General features: G+C 36.0%; 2 protein-coding genes across 2 annotated transcripts; one reads left to right on the forward strand and one right to left on the reverse strand.

Annotated features, from left to right (window-relative positions):
* Positions 1 to 4,370: 4,370 nt before the first annotated feature.
* On the forward strand, positions 4,371 to 11,066 carry LOC18442048 (MAK16 protein-like protein). Its single transcript, XM_006852272.4, has 9 exons — positions 4,371 to 4,541; positions 4,989 to 5,098; positions 7,266 to 7,384; positions 7,509 to 7,606; positions 8,039 to 8,126; positions 8,207 to 8,338; positions 8,422 to 8,530; positions 8,652 to 8,788; positions 10,557 to 11,066. The coding sequence occupies exons 1-9, from the start codon at positions 4,480 to 4,482 to the stop codon at positions 10,599 to 10,601; spliced, it is 900 nt and encodes a 299-aa protein (XP_006852334.1). The 5' UTR covers positions 4,371 to 4,479; the 3' UTR covers positions 10,602 to 11,066.
* A 10,701-nt stretch (positions 11,067 to 21,767) lies between these two features.
* LOC18442047 (uncharacterized) lies at positions 21,768 to 23,818 on the reverse strand. The gene is made up of 2 exons (XM_011627882.3): positions 23,622 to 23,818; positions 21,768 to 22,714 (listed from the first exon to the last, which is right to left on the reverse strand). The coding sequence occupies exon 2, from the start codon at positions 22,667 to 22,669 to the stop codon at positions 22,238 to 22,240; it is 432 nt and encodes a 143-aa protein (XP_011626184.1). The 5' UTR covers positions 22,670 to 22,714; positions 23,622 to 23,818; the 3' UTR covers positions 21,768 to 22,237.
* Positions 23,819 to 24,046: the final 228 nt, after the last annotated feature.

Genomic DNA, 24,046 nt, shown 5'->3' on the forward strand with positions numbered 1-24,046 from the left:
TGATCCATTTGTCTCCCATTTCTAGTTTTCTGTTGTAGCACAGCACAGTACATGAATTTGAACTGCATCCCCTTTCTAGTCTTCTGGCAACAACATAAACACATGTTAGCCACTAAAATTGATATAATACTATCTTAAGATAAGTCAATCTTGTCATATGTGATTTTCAATTGAATAGGGGCTAAAGGCTAAAGTGAGAGAAGATACCGTTTTTGGTTTTAAAAAAACCGAAACCATGAGAAAATGGTGGTTACTTTACAATAACTTACTGGAAATTGAAGTTGAGTTTTTGGTTTTTCAAAAATTGAAAGCATCAGATTTTTTATTTTTCAAAAACCAAAAAATCTAGATTTTTTATTTTAAAAAATTGAAAATATTAGTTACTTTCCAGTAACTTACTGGAAATTAACTGAGTTTTCGATTGTTCAAAAACTGAAAATAAGATATTTTTTTGAAGGGTGTGGTTTCTATAATGTTGCAACCTTAAACAATCCAATTAAAACGCACCTCCAAATTTTATCATAACATGTAATTTTGGTGCAAAACATTCTTAGGATTATCTAAAAATGAATTTTCACATCTAATTATAAAATTTTAAATTCCAAAAATGGTTAAAATCATGTTGATCTATAAACATGTGAAAATCTTGAAAATGGACGGTCTAGATAATGTGTTGTAAGATGCACTATTTTTAGGACTCAAAATCGTTCTTTTATACATCCATACATCTAGATGTCGAGATGATCAATGAGAGGGTCTTTCAATATTAAAACAACCTTTTCCGATGGATTTTTGAGATGCATATGTAATTCTTCATAAAGTTGCAACCTTATATAAACTTTTCCTTTTTTTGAAAACCAAAAATCTCTTGTTTCCCGACTTTGAAAAACCAAAAATAGGCACTTCTACCTTCTTTTTCTTTTTTAAATCGTTATAATGGTGAAAAAATGGATATAAATGTAATAACGGCAACTTTAAGGTATTTTCGTAATAACGGTAAATACAATGGATATATGCATAATTTTTCCTTATTTAAATACTATTAAAATATTATATATTAAATATTATATTTATATTAAATTATATAATAAAATATATTATATTACATAAATATTTATATAATATATTACATAAATATATATTATATGTAATATAAATAGTGTATTTTATAAATATATTTATGTTATATATCATCTATTACATAAATAAAATATATTATATAATAGGAAAATGATCGCTAATATACCCATATTTTCAAGAAATTGGAAAAAAAAACCCAACTTCCCAAAACCTCACCCACACCCTTTTGCCCCATTTTCGTGAAATTTCGAACAAAAATACCCTTTACGGTAGTCGTTGTACCGTAAAAACAATTACAGTCATTTTATGAGGTACTAAAAGTATCATAATAGTTTTTTTTTCTTAATTATCGATTAATCCTAAACTTAGGCTATTACGGTACTCTTAGTACTGGAATATGTTTTAAGACCATTACGGTCACAAAAAGACCCTAAAGTCCATTGGAATTGGTTCATAGTCCACTGGAATTCCAGTGGACTTTGGACCATCACAGTCTTTTTGTGACCATAATGGTATTAAAAGACATTACGGTACTAAGAGTACCGTAATGCTCATTACAGTACTCTTAGTACCGTAATGTTATTTAAAACCATTACGGTACTAAAAATACCATAATATTTTTTTTTTCTTCTTATTTTGCAGCATTACGGTACTTTTAGTACCATAATGGCTTTTTTTTTTTTTTCTCTTAGTTATATCGATTGACCAATATTGGAGCATTAAGGTAGTCTTAGTACCGTAATATTATTTAAAACCATTACGATACTAAGAGTACCATAATAGTTTTTTTTTTTCTTCTTAATTATATTGATTGACTAATCTTTGAGCATTACGGTACTCTTAGTACCGTAATGTTATTTAAAACCATTACGGTACTAAAATCACCGTAATGGTTTTTTTTTTTCTTAATTATATCGATTGACCAATCTAGATTACAGTATTAAAAATACCATAATTGTTTTTACAGTACGACTACCGTAAAGGGCATTTTAGTCCGAAATTTGTGAAAATAGGGCAAAAGGGTGTGGGTGAGGTTTTGGGAAGTTGGGTTTTTTTTTTCTAATTTATTGAAAATATGGGTATATTAGCGATAATTTTCCTATATAATAAAATATATTATCTATAATATTATTATATATCTTATATATAATATATATTTATTATGTTATATAAATAATATAATGTATAGTATAATAAATAGAATAATTTTATTAATATATATTTTATATAATAAATAATATATAATATAATACAAATATATAATAATATATAAATAATATAATATAAATACAAGGAGGGAGGCCAATGTGGTTTTTGATAATAAGGTTTGAGTAAGAAGCAAGGGCCAAAGGCCAAGTTCCTATTTTAAGTTTTATCCTTTTAGCTCAAACCTTTTTGTTTAAGCACAAGGGAGTAAGGAAGTTATGAGAGAACTTCTATATTGTATAAGTTCTGATCATCAAACATGGAAGTTGTACAGTAATTGGAAACTTCCTTCTTCCTCCCCCTAACTATCTGTGGTGTGTTTGATAACAGGAATCAAGAACATGAACTGGAAATTAGAAGTTATTGAAGAACTCTAAATTAGAAGTTACTTAAGAAATTAATGGTTTTTTTATTTGATAACCTCCCTGGGAAGTAGTTTCTGGGTTTGATAACTCTTGGGATATATGGTAAATATCTTATATTTATATTTACATAGACAATAATTTAAATGGAAATATAGAATATTTATAACATACTATAATGTATGATATATGATAAAAGGTGGGAACTTCAACAGTAAAAAGGAGTTCTCAAATTATCTTCCACTTTTTATCAAACACGTAATATGAATAGTAATAAGTAAAGTTCATTCTTCCTCTTCTAACTTCCTGTTATCAAACGCGTCCTAAGAGAGTCCCCACCAAGTATCATGGAATCCCCCATCCTTCTCTCTTTCCATATCGATACCCCTTGCAACAATGCTGCCAATTCAGCATGGTTAGTAGTTGCCGCACCACATGGACCAACATAGCTAAGGAGGATAGCGTCTACATTGTCTCTGCAAACCCCCCCAATACCACCATTGTTTGTATTTCCAAAAAAAGAACCATCAAAGTATATCTTGAAGCTACCCTCAATCAGTGGACTTCAACTCAACCTTGGTCTAATTTCAAGTAATGATAAGTTATTAAGTTTTACAAATTATGAAAGACATTAACTCTAGAGACCCCAAAACTTTTCGTAGTGACCCTGAACCAATTCCACATAATATTCATAATTCTATTTTGAGCTCTTGAACTAATAAAGACACACCATCAAAAGTTATTCTATTCCTTTCGAATTATAATTCCCAAATAATAGCACCTTTCATAATATCCCATATCAAAACCCCAAGTTTTTGAAAGACAATAGAGTGACATTGTAGTTTGAAAAAATATACTTAACTATAGAAAGATAAGTTAGAAAGAGAAAGAACATGGTTCGAGATAAAGAACTCAAATAAATTTGATGTTAAGCAGAAAAAAAGATACTGTTAGAGACTTACATAATATATAGATTGAGTTCAAATAACATAGATTGAATTCAAATAACATATGTGGTGCATGCACTCAGCTAGTAAAAGTGAAAAGCATTATAGGTAAAAGAAAACAAGTTGGGAATAGTGGACATGTTGGTTTGGTGTCTGACCATTGGACCCAGTCTATTGGACTAGCCCGTCCACTGGTCCATTGCCTGTTCACTTGGCAACTGGTTCACTGATTTCAGGTTTGACCTGGGCCGTCTAGTCCGGTCCTTAGTTCTATCTCTTCTTTATCCCCCACCCCTCTTCTCCTTCTCTCTTTGCTCCATAGGGGTAGTGATGAACCCAGACCCTCCCACGGCACGATGGGTAGATTCGACCCTGGTCCAGAAATGGGTAAAAAAAATCAGATCTGATGGGTTCGGACCACGTTCAAATTTTGGACCTGAATACTATTTAGGTCCAGATTCAAACGAGTTTGGATTTGGGTCCAGGTCTTATATTATATTTTTGAGTCCCCAGTATATTTAATTATATAAATATTTTAACTTTTGGGTAAAGTCTAGTTGAGTTCAGATCGGGCCCAAGTCTTACATTGGGTCGGGATCCAAGGTTAAGTGACTTCAGGTCTGGGTCCCATATATTTTGAACCCGACCCGACCTGACCCGACCGATCATTTGCCACAGCTGGCTAGTAAATTCCCACAGGTAAAACACCGCCCCCCCCACCCAAAAAATCTGACTACACTATATTAAACAAGGAACTGGTTCTCTGTTGTACCTTGTAGGCGAAGGGCAGGGCTCCATCCATCGAAGCGAGGAACCCTTTTTGTTGCAAAGACTCTCATAATAAGGATTACTCAGTTTCAGAGGAAGCTCGCTGATAGCACAAGATGCAACATGATGAGGTTATATGGCAAGTCATTCGTCACAGACACTGCAGTTTCATGGCCAAGTATATCCTCTGGTCTCTCATATAGTTTCATGGTTTTGACATGATTCCGTTGATTTTTGTGTGCTTTTTTCTCTTGTCTTGTTTTCCTATGTGTTGTTCTGAAGATTTTGGACTCGGATAATAAGAAATAAAGGGTTTTTGGGTTCTAATGTTTGTGGGTTTTGCTATTATATTTCCCCTTCATTTTTTCTATGGATCATAGAAGAAATTTGGTTCCATATTATGATGAAGAAAATAGAATTTTGCTTCGGCGTTTTTTGGGTTTTGGTGAAATTTGATTTTGCTTTTTGATTTTGTGGGTTTTCCTTTGTTTTCCATTAATTATTCCTTCTGAATCAATTAAAGGATTTAGGAGATGATTAATGGCGTAGAAAAGGAAATTTTTCTTATTATTTTCTGGGTTTTTTTTTCTCTGGTTTACTTGGGGGATTAATTTTTGTTCGGCAGAACTACATCTCAGAATTTTTGCCGAAATGAGTACAATGTGACTGGTCTCTGTAACCGAAGTTCCTGCCCACTTGCCAACAGTCGGTATGCAACAATCCGTGAACATGAAGGTGAGGGTTGCTTAACTGTTCATTTTAGAGAATTCCTTGTTTATTTTAGTTGACTATTCTTTGTTTTTAATCTGCTCTTGTTTAGAAAAAGAAGATTATTAACTATTCAATTGATCTTAGGGGTGTTGTGGGATTCCCTAATGTAGTTAAATGCAGCTCTTCTTACTTTCTTTTAATTTGGTTTTAAGCATGGACTGTTGTTGTTGTTTCTTTTCTTTCTGTTCTTGTTATTGTTCCTCTCCTTCTTCCTAATACTATTATACACTCTGCTCAATTGAAAGCATTTGGGTCATGCTTTTCTTGTTCTTCCCTGGTTTTGGGGATGTTAGAGGTTCATGGGGAGCTCTGCATTTGCAATACAAACATTTTGGTTTGTTGTCCTACAATCAGGAGAAATTTTTGCTGCTGTATTGAGTTAATTGATTGTGGTTACCACGAGGTGTAAAAAAGAATATCAAAACTTATCAATCAAAATAAAAACAAGATGTAAAAAAAGAGCAGACCAAGACTTAATGATTAAAAAAAATGTAAAAAAAAGAGTAGATTGAAACTTACTGTACTTCTTAACTTTGAGTGGTTTTGTGTAATACATAGAGTTTCAAATCAGACTTTAGCTACGCATGGTAGGGTAGGAGTTGGAAACCATGATCATTAAGGGTACCCTTCTCCGAAAGCTCCGCGGGACCACCTACCCCTAGTCCTCAGCCGGAGGGGTTTACTGCACAAAAACGCCGGGACGTTGGCTCCCACAGAGGGAAGCCCAATGAATGTCAGATGCAAAGCCCCGCACCTGATTAAGATCATATTGGCATACTCTCCCAAAAGAGAAAGAGCAGACCCCATTGAAGACGGGAGTGAGGTACAACAAGACCATTTCCGTCCATTGCCCTTCTCATGGAGCCGTACGTGGACGTTACCGCTCATACAGCTCCCAGCCAGCCAGCAGATAGCCTTCCTCTACAAGGAATGGAAGTCTGGATGAATCGACATTAAATAGATGAATTCGGTTTTTCAGCAATGGGTCAGCATGGGACTCGTTCTAGTGCACAAGTATTACGTGTTGTCAAGATGGCAACACAATAAGTTTTTAGAAGGTTGAAGCGCAAAATGCTGTGCCCCATGTGGTTCTAGGAACAATTAAATTCAATTTTTATTTGAAACTCAAATTTCCTTCACTTTCGTCTAAATTACTGGTGCTTTCTTTGTGACGTGCTGTTTAAATCACACAAGTCTGCTACTGCTTTTCTGGCTATCTGATTTCAGGCAGGTGTTTCGTTATTTCTTTTGAATTTAATAGTCCTTGTTGCATTGAGACCCTTTGTCTTGGTGCAATGGTTTGGCTTCTCTAGTGGCTGGTGCATTAATGACTCCTCTCATTTTGAATATTGCAAGATTGGTATTCTTTCCCTTAGCTGGGAGATATCTGGTGTTGTTGCCTAGAGTCCTGAGTAGTAAGGATTTTGTGGGTGAACTGGTTCTCATGATTTAAAGAGCTTGACCCTCACAAGCACTGTCATATTCACAAAGTGATTTGGATAAAGAAACAATGTTGGTCTATTTATATTGATCTGCTTTGGTGGTTGCGACTTTGCTTTGGGTCAAAGGAAGCTTTTGGAAGATCACAGCTTCGGTGGGTTCTTTAGGGGGGAAGGAGTGAGTGTTGTGTTGTAGGGATAGCTGTGCTGTGAACAGGCCAGGGCGCTGTTAAGAGGTAGGTTAAGATTTGTTGAAATCTCATCGTATTCAAATCAATGTTCTAAAAACTGGACTGGTGGGGGAATTGAAATGGGCACTAGTCTCCAATACAGTTGGACAGCCAGTCCAATTGGTTGGACTGCATAGACAAAATCATTTTTTAGTATGAAAGGGAAAATAGAGCGAATGGGGGTTAATGTGGATTCATCAGATAGTTTCGAGCGCTTATCAGGAGAAAATAGCTTCTCTAAATGGGACCAGTTTCCTTATAATTGAATCAGGAGGTCCAGATTGCTCTTCACAGTGATAATTCAAAGTTGTTAAAATGAAAAATGACAAGGCAAGTTGTATGGGTGCTACAATGCCTAGTTGTGCTGATATCGACCAAAAAATTGCTTTATTGTGATTGGATTGTCACTTTTTCTGTCATGCTGTCCACTGTTGCTGATGATGTGCTTCATTGATTCTGCAGGTATACTCTATTTGTATATGAAGTCAATAGAAAGGGCTCATATGCCGAACAAGTTGTGGGAAAGAGTGAAACTTCCCAGGAACTATGAAAAGGCACTGGAAATTATTGACAAGCATTTGGTAGTTTTTGTGTTCTTCAATTACCTTTCCTTGTTTGTCCATTTTTTAACATATTTAACATGATATAAACTGAGTAGCAATCAAGTTTATTGTGTTAACATGGAGTTTATTATGGAAATGACAGCAATACTGGCCTAAGTTTCTTGTCCATAAAAACAAGCAACGTCTCACCAAAATGACTCAGTATCTGATACGAAGGAGGAAACTTGCATTGAAAGTTCGGTATGCATTATCTTTGTTTCCCATTTCTAGATTTTAAACATATTTCATGATATGCATGATCTGTGACACATCATGTGTACGTGGTATTATATTATTTCCCTCAGATTGGATGAGTAATTACCATCAATATGAATTATTGTTGAAAAACTTGAAGCTTTTTACCTTCTTTTTTTTGGAAATTAGATGGTGAAGGTTTGTATTAATGTTTCTTCCTCTAATTCAACAAGGTAAGCAGTTTCTGAATTGAATTAGAGGAAGACAGACTTGAATGTAATTTCATTGAATACTTTGAGAACCTTGCATGGCCAAAGACTGCAGATAGCCATAATCAGATGTTAGAAGTTCATTTTTCTATACATTGGGCATAAGCTATACTTGGGGTGCAAACACTGAGTAACATATCTACTTTTGCCTTTTGATTTTTTATTGAAGGGAGAAAATTTTGACCATGCCTACAAAGCAGAAGAAAAGAGAAGCTAGAAGAGAGGCAAAAGCAGAAATTGCAGCTGTTTTGGATAGGGTATGCCCTTACCGTGCGTACTTATATAGTTTTCAACTATTTTATGGCTCCAGCTATTTGACTTATTACATCTTCTACAGGCTATTGAAAAAGAATTGCTAGAACGACTGAAGAGTGGAACATATGGCGACATATACAACTTCCCTGTCGAGCAATATGAGAAGGCAGTTGGGAAAATCGAGGTTGCTGGTGAAGAGGAAGATGAAGAAGAGGTTTGTTTGAAATCCTAACAATGGTTGATTTGCATAGAGTGATCTTATTTGATAGAACCATTTTGCTTGTATGAGTGAAGCAGGAACCAGAAGTGGAGTTTGTTGAAGATCCTGAGCTTGAGGAAGAAGAAGAAGATATGGAAGATTTTAGTGGATTTGCGAAGGATGATGCTTACATGAGCGATGATCATGGTAAGAAACTGTTATTCTGCAGTAGGGTATGATTCTGAATAATGTCCTATGCCTTTGATGCATGAAGCAATTTATGATTGTCTTGTGCATAATTATTGATAGTTACATATGTGGGTAACAGGGGTAATGGATGAAGAGCCCACCGATGACGGAAAAAGATCAAAGAGATTGCGTGCAAATTCAAAATTAGATGAAAGAAAACTTGAGGCTGATGGTGGCAAGGCAAGTTTGAAAAAGAAAGCTCGAGAACATGTGGAGGTAATGTCATTTTCTTTTTGCATTTGGATTGTCCATGCCAAATGGTCTAAGAAGGGTGAGGACCTTAAACTTTCCATTAACCTGTCCCAAGCCCGCGTAAAGGAGGTGGGTTGTGCTAGGTAGGCAGCCAATGTAAAACTTTGCCAAAACTTTCCATGAATCCGGAATACTGGTCAGGATTCTCGTAGCCGACCTCAATTAGTTGGAAAAAGGCTATGATGATCATTGTCCATGCCAAACAATAAATATAAATGTCATAGGAATGCATGCTTTTATTTATTATTTTCATTTTTTTCTTACTTTTCGCACGCAAAGTGTTTCTTCTTAATGAGTACTTTAGTATTGAAATCGTAGCTTGTACTTCGTTTCATAGTAATCAACAGCGAAAGACACTTTGTGTATAAAGGCTTTTCTGCATCATACATTTGCTGGAAAGGATATTTCACTTGTTGTTTATGACAATATCATGCATGGCTGAAGAAGGCTGGGCCTTGGGCACCTGTTTTAAAGTGTCCTGAGCTCATGTGCCTGACCCAGCCAATACCCTCAGGCTTAGTATATTGTTATCTAAAATAGTTGGGGTTCGTTCTCTTTAGCTCTAAGAGGGTTAGTGAGTTCCTTGATAGATTAAATTTTGTTTTCGGAAAATTCCCTTCTAATCAGGTCTCTCCTCATTACTTAATGTCTTAAATGTGATTCTGTAGAGCAGCTCTCTAGTTACCTTTCAAAAAATGCACTGACTGCTTTCAACTGCCTCAACATATTGAGAGATCACCTTCCTATCTAGGATCAGATTTAATATCCTCACCAAACCTATGCTGGGGATGTAAAATAGATGGTAATATTGTTGAGTGTTGTGCGTGGTTATTGGTAAAAGTTAAATGGAGGATGATGATGCTCAACATGTTCAATCATGGAGTGCCTGAGGGTGCTAATGGTGTCCTAGTGCCAAGCTAATATTAAGTGGAAGTGAGAGGTCAGCCACCACAGTTCAACACCCTCCTTCCTACCTAACAAAAAGATGTTTACTATGTATTGTTTGAACTGAGGAAAAGAGGAAAAGTGGCTATCTGGGGGTGCTTTCAAATTCTGTGGTTGACAGAAACTCACATGCACAAAGTACCAAAAACGGTGTACATCGAGCAACTTGCTTCTCCAAAAAAATTTCCTTTGGGCCTGAAATTAACTCAAATTCATTGCATGGTAAAATATGTTGATCGCATTGATACAAACACAGTTGTGGCACCAAAAATAATGGTACCATGCACTCTCTGGAATCTCTCTGAATAATTTTCGGAAGATATTTTGTTTGAGAGGATGTAGATCTGAATCTTGTACTGTATTTGGTCGGGTGTGCTGGTTGTCTTGGATTTACTTTCATCAGTTTGGAAACTATCCCTAAATACAGATGTCACTTGTGCGAATTCTTTTTGAGTGTATCTTCTAAGTGGGGAAACTGTCTAGCAATCTTGGGAACCGTCAGCAAAATGTTTTCGTCAGTTGCATGGTCATTTTGTGCATTTCATCTCTCTGTTTCTCTTATGTTGCATTAATATGTGCCACCCATCTGGAGAACGATGTGTGTGGCAGTACTTGGTTTCTCTTTCCATTTGTTTGTATTGATTTCTTGCCTTACCTTAGCACATTATTTATTGAAATGCGATGATTTCGCCATCATAAACGTTGTTTGGACATTATTTCATTGTTGCTTTATGACATTCATTGCACATGCCCATAACTTGTCTTCCTGGTTCTGTGGCTGCATCAGGTTGAATATGAAGATGGTGCTGACAAAGATAAAGCTTTTCAGTAGTTGGCAATCCAGATATTTCCAGATCGAATTTCATGTATCGATCCATTATGTCATGAAGCATTTTCCAGTGATTTTCGTTTCATTTGGTTGCTTTCTAGATGTCATTAGCCAATCCAAATCGCTGGCTAACGATCAAATTCTTTCAGAGCAGCCCTTACATTGAGAGAGAGAGAGAGAGAGAGAGAGAGAGAGAGAGTTTTGCAGGTGCTCGTCAGAGAGGATTTTGTTTTTTCTTTTATAGTTTTTTCGATGTTTATTCTCAAAGGTGTGTTGCATGGGTAGTTACTTAGGGAGGCTATCTGATGAGGAAGTCTGTTTCCGTCGGCTGATAGTCGGCGAGTGAAGCTTAGACAGTAGGGAAAGCCTCACTGCAGCAATTTTGAACGTTATTGTAATTTTGTAATGTGACCGTTTTTCTTACTTCTTGGAAAGGTAATTTAAATTACCCTGCCATTTTTGGATAAAGCCTGGCTCTATTCATAGCATTACAAATTTGCTTTTAGTTCCCTTCAAGGCATTCTGTTTATTTTCACTGTTAGAGTAGTTTTCATTCTCTTACACCATGATTTTCATTCAATTATGATGCTGCCAATAAGAGGTATACCCGTTCATCTTTTCCATGATTCTCTTGGTTAGCTTACTATTGAAGGGATCGTATACAAAGAAATCATTTACTTTTGGTATAAGAAAGTCACAATTACTTATGAATATTTGATGACTATTTGATGTTAAATATAATAGCTTGGGTATCTTTAAGGGAATTTTTTTTGAACTTTGAGTTTGGTCAATGGAATAAATGCAATCACTCAATTTTATATTCAATGGTCAAAATTAATTGTGACCACCTTGTATAAAAAATAAATGGTTTCATTGTATATTTTAAAAATGTCTTTTGCACTGTTTATGGATAAGTTGGGACAATGGATATTGGGTAGAGTAGCTAAAACTGTGGTTGTACCAAGTACAAGATATTTCCCTCTTTCCTTGTTTAGACATTCCATATTAGCATTCGGGTTTTCTATAATTTGTTCTCCTCCACCTAGGGGAAGGTGGTTGAGGAAGGTATTCGAAAATTGTCAAGATGCAGCAGGTGGGTAAAACCCTTTCTTTATATAAATCTTCTAGATTCTCGACAGAACCCAAATTGTAGCAATACTAAAAGGGTAAGGTTTACATTGAGCCTAGGCTCTAAACAATCAAATTAGAGCTAACCTTCAAATAGTTTTGAGAAATGTGGTTTCACTATCGTAAATCTTTGTGATAGATTCAAAATATATTTTTATATTTATTTATAAAATTTAAAGCTTCAAAAATAGTGGAGATCGATGGATCTATGAGAAAATATTGAAAATTGATTGTCCAAAAATGCATTATAAAATACACTATTTTTAAAACTTGAAATCTATTTTTTTTCATATGCATACATCTTGATGTCGGAGATCATCAATTAAAAAATATTTAGACATCAAAATAACCTCTTCTAGTGAATTTTTTGTGGTAGGCTCAAATTTGATTGTTTAGAGCCTCGGCTCTATATAACTTTTCTCGCACTAAAAACACTTACATTTTCCCTCTCTACAACCCAAACGGTAGCCATAACACAATGTAGAAAAAGTTTGCTTCTCTTTGGTATAAAAAGATCAGTCACCTCTAAGAGTCAAATGTATTGCATTGCTAGACATTTGAAATGGATATAATTTTCAAATTTCATGCAGGGTCTTTATAATATCATATTGTATAATCCCTAAAACTATATTTTAAAATTGGAGCTGGAGGGCGGAACTAGTCTCCAGCCGCACTGAGCCAATTTAGTTGGTTCCAATTCGGCTCACAATTATATGGGGTTTTCACATATTGAAAATAAAATGAAGAAGCTGGTGGAACTATTGGGAACTGGGCAAATCCAGGGTGTCTTTAGATCCACGTACTGGTTATGAGTTGGCTTGTTAGTTTTCAAAACACTGCCTTAGAGTTATAATCCCTTTTGTCTCATCTTTTGAACTCAAAATTATGGATTTCAAATTAATACAAAATTCCTTTTGGAGTTGCCCCAAGCGTGAAATGGAAGGGAAATTTGAGTCTTTCGTGGCGATGAATTATAGGTGCAATTTCATAAATTAGAATAAGTTAAATAATTTTCTTTTGAAAATGTATACTTACTTTTAGTATAAAAAGGTCACAAACATTACTGACCATTAAATGTGAAATCAAGTGGTTAATGTTCAAAGTAAAATTTCTCGCATATTGTGGCACTTTAATGTGTTGGAGTTCAAATCCAACGGGTACTGACCTTCATATATAAAAAATGAATGGTCTTGCAAAGCACAAGATATTTTTAAAATCATCATCTGTTATGGGCTCAATGAGCCCAAATTGTTATTGTTCTTGAGGACATAAGCCATATTCGAAGTTTGAACAAATTAGCATGAATATTTTCCATTTGAGCTCTGCGAACCCGAATGTCCAAAATATTTATTCCTCATGGGCGAGTGCTCCAAATACTAAAGAACACATTCCTAGTAATAATAAAAAAAGGGAAAGGTTTCTATACTTCCCATACAGCATAGAAGATCTATGCTTCCCTTACCATCCCGTTGTCCAATTTTGATCAAGAGAGCCACTCACCATTTGATATTATAACCGACGTCTCAAAATATTTTATTTTTAGTTTTTTTTGTACAAATTGTATGAATATGAAGTTTGGTATGTATCTTCTTATTGGGGCACACCTATAAAAAATATTAAAAATAATTTTTCGATAAAATATAATGACCAAAATAATACCCTTTAAAACTTTAAAGGGTATTTTGGCCATTTTATTTTTTTAGAAATATTTTATTTTATTTTTCTCTAGTGCGAGTTTAATAGAGGATTGGACGTACAAAATTTGGTATCAAAATAGTTTATAAAAAAAAAATAATTAAAAAATAAAATAATGTAGAGACGTGACATTGTAATTCGGGCAATCTTAGCCCTCCATTCAGAAATGACGGTTGGATAAAGGGAAGTATATAAGTTTTATGTTGTAGGGGAAACATAGAAAGCTTGCCACAAAAAAAAAAGTGGTAGATCGGCATCTCATGTTAGAGCGGTGTTTTATCTACTGGATCGGGTGGGTGTAGCCTTCCAAAAATCTGGGCTGGGTCCATTAACTGGCAATCTAGATCAATGAATCTGACCGATTCGCTTGTTTGTGCCTTGGTCCTGAAAAAATTTAAACAAAATCATCATCCGAACCTTATCCCAACTATTTAGAGATGGCTTCACAAATCATGTTTTGTCATTCTACTATATCAAGACCCATACCCTGAGTCAGACCACAAGTTACCATATCTCTTTACATTACATCCATCGATGTCTTTTTAAGCCTTCCCCTTCCTCTTGCCTTTTAGAACCTTCGACTTGGATCAAATTAACCCTCTTAATCAATATTATCCTAGATTGATGCACACAATAATTTGAATTTTAAAAATAAAAAACTAAAAAGAATAAAGTATAAAATGGGTGCAAATCAGGTGATTCAAGCATTCAGGATTGCTGGTAATTCCCACTTGTATCAAATCAACCCTCCTAACCAGCATCACCTAGGTTTAACAGAACCAAGCAAGTCTATTAGACTGGTTCCAGCTCCGACTAGCAAGTTAGTCCCCATCGATTCCCAATCCGGATCCCGAAACAGGACCAACAAATTTTGAAAGAGCGTCAAAGGACTCACTTCGAGATCACACAAACTAAAGTTGTATCACAGTCCAAGCGTTCACATAAACCATAATTTACGCACATGAAAACAACTCCCATTAGCGCCATGCCCGCCACTGTTAATTAGAGCAACAACTTTATATATTCAACAGTGTATTGATTCTATAAATCTTCAACAATGGTTTCGGGTGGATTAGACTGCTTAATTCAGCAAGCAAAACCAAAACCAGACACTAAGCAATCTAATCCACCCGAAAAGTAATGTGGATAAAATGGAAGATGCCCTTTGCGAAAAGACATCAAGAGGCTGAGGTCAAAGGAAGAAAATCATGTTTTTTCATCAAAAGAACACTGGATTTGACACTAATGGATAGACATCAAATCTATTGATTCCCAGTACTGACAAATGCAAGAAGGATAGCAACCATTAGCACCATGCCTGCCACTGTTAACATGCGTTATAATCAGTTTCGGCTCAATTTAGTTTGATAAATTGCATTTGGCCTTGGTCTTGCAGAGTTACAATGGGTAGAAGGTTTGGTGCTCCTGCATCAGCAGATTGTCCACTTGCTCATCTCGGTGGGGATCATATGTTTTACGAACTTTCCCTTTCTTAGATGGGCATGATTTCCAAACTTTGATATCAGAAAAGTCTGAAGCACGTGGTTTGCCCAGTGGAGCAAGTGTACAATTTGCTCCTGCGGAACATGATGCAGCCTGTCTTATTCTACCTACAACATTTGGCACTTGTTAGAGAAGACAAATGTAATCCTTACTATTTTCAGAAAGTGACACAAATAAGTGAAATAACTTTTTTGTCTCTTAGCTTTCTTTTACAGTAAGTAACCCATTTTCATGGCAATGAAAGCTATCCATCAAGTTGCACCTGGCGCATAAATAGAAAGCAGTAAGTAACCCATTTTCATGGCAATGAAAGCTATCCATCAAGTTGCACCTGGTGCATAAATAGAAAGTAAAAGATTTTCTTAAAGGAAAATTACAACAATTACTTGTTATGTGATCAATAGTTGACAGTATGGCAGAACCGCACATAGACTGAAAGTCAGGAAAATTTGTCACCCTCTATTGTTAACAATGACCCATAGGCCCTCGGAAGAAAATTTATCACTCAAGACCCTTTTTAGTGACCTAATTGCTGAAAACCCTGCCAAAGCAACACACATAATGAGGGGCCTCTACTTCCATTGAATATACCTCTGGCACAAAAGGACGAACACCTTTTATTTTATTTTATTTGTTTTTATTGAAACCAAAGGAAGAACAACTGATCTGAGGAAACATCAAACCCAAAGAAAATCAAAGAGAAATACCTCTTTGCTTACCTGTGATGTAGTGAATCGAAGGCCATAATTCAGACAGGAATCTAGAGTCTTCATTGAAAGAGCTAGTATGGTAACAAATGTAATGACTTCTTTGTTTGATCTGTTTGTGAATATGCAATCTCAACTCTAGAATGCAGAAAGCCACCTATGAACTCAGAGAAGCACTTGGATTCTGAACCAATAGGCTAATGAATCTCTTGAAGATTGAAGTTAAGAGAAGTATTCCACATCAATTCTTTTATTTTGCAGACATTTTTCCCAATGAGGTATTATTTTTACTAACATGTGTAGAAGATATACTTCCCTAGTGTGACATTTTCAATAATAAACCTCCTGAAGTGCTGGCTAAGAAATCTAGATAAATTAAGAACCTTCAAAGAATTCATATAAATCAAACTGATGAAGATAAGAGAACTGCAAAACTATGACAACTCAAAAGAGATGATTACCGTGGCTACTGTTGACTCAACACAGCTAGTTAATGTGTTGACTCAAAATATGAATCAAATCTTCCATAAACTTCCTTCTGTCTAAGCAAGAGATGAATGACTTGGAGTATTGATTATTTGGGTATGTCATGTTATTTCCTTTAAAAATTGTGGGGAGCTTGATCGCTAACTTAGGCCCCAAAATGGCATAAAAAATTTGAACCATGATAAACTATGCATATATACAAATACAATACATACAAATCTGTATACACATCCAGAAAGTACTTCTCTTAGAAGCTTTTTTCTTTTCTCTGATAACGTTAACTGCTGTATAGAGATTAAGAAAAATCGAGCACCCACAGGTCGAGTGCACGAGAAACATCTATCTTTATTTTAAGAACCTTCTAAGAATTCACATGAATTAGACTTACAAAGGTGTAAACATCCTCTCAAAAAATCATTACTAACCTGAATGATTGCAGACCTATAAGAACCCCAGAAGAGTTGCATAGAAAGTCATTGGAAGTATTGTAGATCCAACTTGGCTAGATATTGAGTTGACACACGAGTATCACTATACATGTATAATACACTTACAGAAACCTAAGGTTATGTCTATTGTCAGGACTCACCCACAATGGCTCATGCATGGCCTTTCACTGCAGCCCACATGCTAATGGTAATGTTCTTACCCCACTTAAAATTATGCTTCTATCTCTGGGTTGCATATAGTATGAAACTTGGACCTCAAGAGTAGTGTGCGTCACCCACAGTAGATGTAAAAAATTATCATCTAAATGACTCCATTCTTCAATGGCCACTTAAAGCATCCAAGGCATTGAAGCAATGAACATTGGGGGAAAGAAGATGGCATTGTAGATTCACCTACTTCTTGTGCCTCCCCGCTGATATTCAGTTGAATAACCAAAGTGCTCCTCAACTCAATGGTAATAACATTGAAGTATGTCATCACTGTATTTTTGCCGTAGTTGCAGTTTCAATCCTCACGACATGATGCCAGCAGGTTTCTAAGCAGAACAAGTTTAGGTGTGTCAAAGAAAATGGGCAGGCAATTGCGATGCATATCAGGAAGGGAACTTTTATAGAAGCATGGATTTGTCGTTTAAGTTTGGACATGAAGATGCCATCCCATGCACTTCGGTCCAACAAAATAGAGGCCCTATCTCTCCCTATCTAAGTAAAGCAACAAATACAAATGGGAAGTGTCAAAAAGTACCTGATCTCCCTAAAGAACTACATAGATATCGGGAGTCAATACCAGTATTTCAAAAAGCGCTAGGCAGCACCCAGGCAGCCATGGGGGTCCAGCCCGCCCAGCGCCTAGGCCGGCGCCTAGAACCTAGGTGGCTCAGTTAAAAAAAAAAAAAACTGATGACTAATAATATGATTAATCCATAAGAATTTTGATAAACCATAAGACCATAATCCATAAGAATTTTGATAATCCATAAGACTATAATCCCAGTTAAAAAAAAAGAAGATAGAAGTCCAGAAGATAATTTTGATAATCGATAAGACTATAATCCACATTTTTATACAATGCTAAAACAATAAAACCATACAAGCATATACTGATAGTCTGATACACTGTAGACTATACACACAAAAGTTAGATAGTAGAACTAGAAACTAGAAACTAAAAACTAAAAATAAGAAAAAAAAATACAAGAATCCAGAAAATATACAATGTAGGACACAGTAGTCAACACTCAACACAACAGTCAACACTCAACACTAAGTGTCTTCAGTCATCATCATCAATATCGCCATCAAAAGGAATAGGGTAAGCTTCATCATATGCATCAGATTCGAGGCCATCATCATCAGAGTCATCTCCCGCTTCAATATAAGTAACGCTCGTCCTCCTCTGTTTCTTCTGAATCTGTCTCTTCCTCCTCCTCTTCTTCTACCTCTCTCTTACTAGTATGTGCAGATGAGGCCCTAAGAGTCTTGGCTGCTCTACCCTTTTATATCTTTTTGTGCTTCCCTAAACTCAAATATTGTATAATTTCTTCCCTGGTAGCCTCATGAACACTTTTACACGGGGCAACATCTCCCTTAGTATCGGCAAGGTGTTTTTTAAACTAGTAAATGACCTCATTAGTATCCTTTCTACAAGAATTACATTTAATACGATTTTTGTCATTTGGATTCGGGTTTTAACCATCTGGAGATGATATTTCCATAGAACAAAGCTCATTTTCATCATTTTTTGGTTCTTTTAAATTCAAATGTTGTCTAATCTCATCCCGAATAGCTTCAAGAACCTTTTTACAAGAAGCAACATTCCATTTAATACCAGCAATGTGTTTCTTGAATCGGTTAATACCCCCATTGGTATCTTTTTCACAAAAATTATACCTTACACAATTTTTATTGTTTGGTTTTGGGTTATAACCATACTTCCAACCCATATCACTTCTTCTAGAAGTAGCATAAATATATCTCTTCAAATGACAAGGATTTTTTTCATGTTTTTACTTTACAAAACTCATATATTGCTTAATCTCCTCTCTGATAGCTTCAGGAACGTTTTTACAAGCGGCAACATCCCCCTTAATATCGACAAGAAGTTTCTTAAACCGATTTATGCCTTTTTTTGTATCTTTTAACAAAAAATACATCTAATACAATTTTTATCATTTAGATTCATGTTATATCCATATTTTCCAACCAGGATCTCCACTTCTACTAGATCCTGAAGAAGACATCTCAAAATAAAATAAGCAATCTAAAAAATAAAGTTTTACACTTATTTTGATTGCTCAAACTCCAAATTCCCACTTCTGAGATGTTTTCTGGTGCTAAAATAATAAAAAACAACATCTAATAGAATTATAAAACTCCAACACTAAATCAAATCTACCTGGGTGATGTTTGGATCCGTTTTTCGTAACTTTGAGAAACACTTCGATCAAATGAAAGCCACAAAATTTAGTATTCTTGAGGTTTCTTTCTATCTAAAATGGGTTCTTGTGGGTTTAGGTTTCAAATGAACCTAAAACCCATCCTTAAAACCCTTTAAGTTTAAAAGAAAATCAATACAACGAAAGTAATAATAAAAAAATTCCGCCCCTAGGTGAGGTGCAGGCCATGGGAGGCCTAGGGCTGGGTGTTGGGCGCCTGCCTAGGCGGCCGCCCAGGGAATACCGCCCAGTTTGGCCGCCTAGGCCTGAGCGATGCACTCATGCCTTCTGGACCGCCTAAGCACTGAGCCGTCCGCTTTTTTGAACAATGGTCAAGACAACTAATTTCAAATGTTTCGAACACCCCTTTCGCAACTAAAGTGTGAAGCAAGGGTATTCTGGTAACTGTAACAATTTCGTAGAGATAATTACCATTCACTTTCCTTTTTCCTCATTGGTAAAGTGATTTATCAATGTGTGTGAGTGTACAAAATTGTTCCAAAATAAGACCAGGGTTCAGCACCAAAAAATGATTTACAAAAGGGACAACTATGCAAACAGTCCCATACTATAAATTCCCTCTTTCACTGATGTGTAATCTCCAATAACCATCATGCATTGGTTCTCTAAGTTACATATTTTTGCTTCATAGTGTGCAATGTTATTACTGAATGAACTTAATTAATGAATTTGCCAGTTTAGCTAATCCAAACCAAAGAGAAACTTTTATGAAGTTTTCATTATTAACAAAGATCTCAAAATCAAGTGAAAACAAAAGTGAGATTTAGATATATAGAAACACAGATATGAAACACATGTAGACATACAAAGTAAGATTGAATGTCCCATCAATCTCCAACACTTGTCGTATTTATACAATGTAATCAGCAAGAATGTCTACTTGTCGATGTTGCAGTACTTCATGAGAAGTAGTCTTGAACACAACAGCTACAGAAAAAGACTTCCAGTAGAAGTTACAGAACTTCCAAGTAAATCTCCACAACCATGTAAACTAGGGCTTCCTTGTCTCTGAAGACTCCTCCTTATTAGACTTTTCTTATTAGTATTATATTCACTGAAATTAAGTTCACATGGAGGTTTATGATGTACTGAACTCGCTAGAATGTAACCGAGGACCAAGGAGTTTACCTGCAGCCTCATCATACAATATCATGCCACACTAGAAAATAGACATTGGAGTCTCTCTGTAATGGAGGTGCTCCACATGGTTGCCTTTGCCAAGTCTGAAGCATCCAGGTAACACATACACATACAGGGAGATACCAAAGCCTGGTACCTTTTGAATCATGACAAATGCTTCAGATGTATATTGTTATGAATTCTGTGGTAGTACCAGGGCCATTAGCAACAAATAATAGTAAATGTTTTGCAACTACTTGTTAAGAAAGTATCATTTAACTAATGAACAAGAAGGTTCCAGAAAAAATCCTTCAACTCCACTCAAATAGGTACAACTGATGAATCCAGCCTGTTGCATGAGAGTGATATAGAGGTGCTTTGAGAATCAACGAAGTGGATGTGAACAAGGAGATTCCTGATATGGCTCTGAGATTTTTCTCTATCCATACTAGATTTTCATAAATATGGTTCACCATTCCCTTGCATATAGTTAAGTTATTGTCTAATCAACCATACAGATCACAGCATTACAGCCATCAGGCTCTTTAAGAGTGAATTAGTTTTCTTGGAGATCATGGATCTTTTGATCAATGGATTATGCAATATAGAAGGTTTTTTCTTTCAAATTTTCATACGAATCTAGCCTAAATGAACCATTTTGCAGCCTGGGCTCCACCTACACGCCTCCCTGAATAATCCATGTTGGACATGTATTGAGGACCCAAAACTCCGAGGATCCATCATCCAGACCTCAACCATAATAGGTTTCAAGAAAAAAGCCCCAAAAATGATTGATCTTGTACCATTTTTCCTGGACCATCCATTTCAATTCATGAAAATCTGTCAAAACTAGACCATTTTCAGAGCTCCAAATCCATTATTTAAAAGTGGAAATGGATTTGCATGGCTTTGAAATGGCTTTTGAATCCTCAAACAATAAAAAACTGGGGTGGGGCGCACCTTATCCTCTCTGCACACATGCATACACATGCACAAGCCAGTATATACATGCATACAGAAGAAGATTACATACGCCCAGAGCTAATTCCTACCGCAATAGCAAACAGGCCAAAAATCCTAACAAGAAAACCTATATAGGGGGATTTGTTTGAGCCCAATTTTGTTTACGACTCATACTCATCACCACAAACAAGCTCCTGAAAAAATGGACCCCCAAAAAATGTTTTTATTTTTTAGGATAGAGAAAATGCAGTGAACGTCCTTCCTCTTAGAAAAGTAAAGACTCTGTTAGATCGAGGCAATACAAGGACTGTTTCATTCCAAATTTTGTAAATATTCTAACCATCACCAGATGAGCAATTTTTTAAAAGAATTGTTCTTAAGGCTTCTATATAAAATGGACAGCCAATGTTCAACAAATCTTTCTCTCCAAAGAAATCTGTTTTCTAGGTTTTCTTTTTTCCCTTTTTCTGAAAAATATTCTTCACTAGTTCAAGGTAGTGCATGAGCAAATTTGTGGTCAAAGAAATCCCCATAAATAGGCTTTCCTTAGGAGTTTTTTGCCCATGAGCTAATGCTATAGAAATTAGCTCAAATATATGCAAAAAAAATTTACCCAGGCAAATGAACGACATCACACAATCGATAGGAAGAGAACAACCAAAATTACATGAACATGGACATGTTGAGATTCTGATAAACAAGATAAAACAATGGAATCTCAAGATTACATCATAAACGATTTTGCACAGCTCATAGCTTTAATTTCCGCTGAAATTTTACAAAGATCACTACAAAAGCAGACCCAGAAAAGGACTTTTCTTCTGAAGGGTAAAGGTACGATTGAAACTCAAGACCTCTGCTATCAGAATGCAAACACGAAAATCAATATTATGCTCCAAAATAATCAAAACCACGCTAAAACCGACACCGTGCTCTCCATCAGCTGCATTAAATACAAACCATGCCTCCATTCCATTCAATATAAAACAGCAAGCCCCGAAACCAGAGACTAACCATAAAAGCCTATAACACAGCACCATGAGCCTATCACCAAATGGCTCATATGGCATATGGGTCTCTTCAAAGCTCAATTGAAATTCACAAAAAGCCTCATCATACCTGTTATATGCCCATTAGTCATACTTCTCTCTCCAAGAACAAACCAGGAAGAGAACCCAAGAGACACCTAAGATCAAGTCCCCAACAACCTGCCTTGGCCAATCTCTAGCCAAATCTTCAAGCCTCCTCTCAAAGTAAACTCTCCAGAAAGCCATTAAAGCATGTAATAATATGCACCCCTTTGCAAAGAAGCTCTGAAATTCCCTATCCTTGACGAATGAAACCATAAACAAGATGAATCCAATTCCGAAAAGAAGCAATCCAGAAAAGGATTCGGCAGTTTGAATCAAGAGTTGATCATGTGGAGTTGATCCAAGAAGCTTGCTCGCAGTCTCACTTCCATAACCAAATACAGAGATCTCATTCAAGTAAAACATCATCAGAGCTCCACAAGTTACTGCAATTGCAGAGTGAAGAAGGCAGAATACAGAGAAACTGGAACCCATCCAAAAACCTAGAGAACTCGTTGTCCTTCAATCCAAACCCAATTTCTGAGGAAAATAAGAACAAAAAGGATACTAAGAACCAGAATTACAGATCCATGAAAGCTGCACAACAAGGAGACCACAGCTGACTTCGAACGCATTCAAAAACCTCAAGAACTATTTGCTTTTGTAGCCCTAACCCCAAAGCCTAGAAGAACTGATTGTGAGAAGAATGAATACACATCTCTGAAAGTTTGAGAAAAAGATAAGTTTATGAAAGCCAAGCCTCAAACCAGTTACTGAAAGCTAAATCCCTTCATAAACCCCTGAAGAAAGCTAAACAACTGAACAGGAACTCAAATTAGCGTTAGTCTACACGAACAATTTCCAAATGCGTTAAATCTAACCAAAAAGAGCAAAAATCGAAACAGTAACTTTCAATTACAAACATAAATCAATACAAAAGGAATAACATGGAGGAGACACACATATCCAGATCCTGAAACCTTATCCAAACATACACCCTAATATTCACCATAGATACCCAAAAAAGGAAATTTTCACACGATCAGATGGAGAATCGCCATCAACCAGCATCAACTGAAACCTAAAATCCTATCAAACCCTAAACGGGAGAATGCTCATGTAAATCGAGGGAAGTGCTATAGCAATAAAGGAAACTGCTATTTAATAGAGCTTGAATTGCCATTAAAGCCACTGTTAAAAAAGGAGGAAAAGAAGAGCCAAAAGAGCTCAGATATAGAAGCGCAAACGGGTTGAGAAAAAACGGAAATTTGCAGGAGGAAGAAGGGTCTCGAGAAGAGTGAAGAGTCATGTGGATTGCCATTTCATGCAAGATCGTGGGCTCTCATTTCCATGACTGTTTCCTGATTTAATTTTCCTTTTAATGGAAATATATTTCAATTATTTGTGAACGCTAATCGAGAAAGAAGCAGATAGGTCCGTAACATACCTGCAAATTTCAGCTCGTTGCCATGGTGAAGGCTTTATGATTCATCTTCTCTCTCTTCATTTTCTCCCTCCATCTCTTCACTTCGCGCTACTCTCTCTCTCTTGTCACCTGTAACTCTCTCTCTTATTCTGTTATCTCCTTCCCGTTGCCTTCTCTCTTCTCTCTCTCTCTCTCTCTCTAAACGTTACACTTGATTTCTCTCTTCTCTTTCTAAACGTTACACTATCTTGAATTCTCCCTCTCTCTAATCTCGAATTCTCCCTCTCTCTAACCTCTCTCTTCTCTGTAACTTTTTCTCGCGTCTTTAGAGTAAAAAGACTGTGAAACATTTCCACTGACTGATTGCTCTGTCCTCTCTGTCAAATATTACAGCTTCTAGTTATTTTAGGGTTTGTCGCTTTCCTGACTATACACGTTTTGCGTAT

The sequence above is a fragment of the Amborella trichopoda genome, chromosome 6, assembly GCF_054954075.1.
Source record: "Amborella trichopoda isolate Santa Cruz 75 chromosome 6, AtrichopodaSantaCruz75HAP2 v2.0, whole genome shotgun sequence".
In the NCBI taxonomy this organism is placed as follows: Eukaryota; Viridiplantae; Streptophyta; class Magnoliopsida; order Amborellales; family Amborellaceae; genus Amborella; species Amborella trichopoda.

What these genes read in the sequence shown, in the direction of transcription:
- LOC18442048 (XM_006852272.4), top strand. Translation starts at nt 4,480, where the DNA reads ATGCAACATGATGAGGTTATATGGCAAGTCATTCGTCACAGACACTGC. An exon ending in AACAATCCGTGAACATGAAG is followed by an intron (nt 5,099 to 7,265) that starts GTGAGGGTTGCT and finishes TTGATTCTGCAG; the next exon opens with GTATACTCTATTTGTATATG. An exon ending in AAGCTCGAGAACATGTGGAG is followed by an intron (nt 8,789 to 10,556) that starts GTAATGTCATTT and finishes TGGCTGCATCAG; the next exon opens with GTTGAATATGAAGATGGTGC.
- LOC18442047 (XM_011627882.3), bottom strand. Translation starts at nt 22,669, where the DNA reads ATGGGTTCCAGTTTCTCTGTATTCTGCCTTCTTCACTCTGCAATTGCA.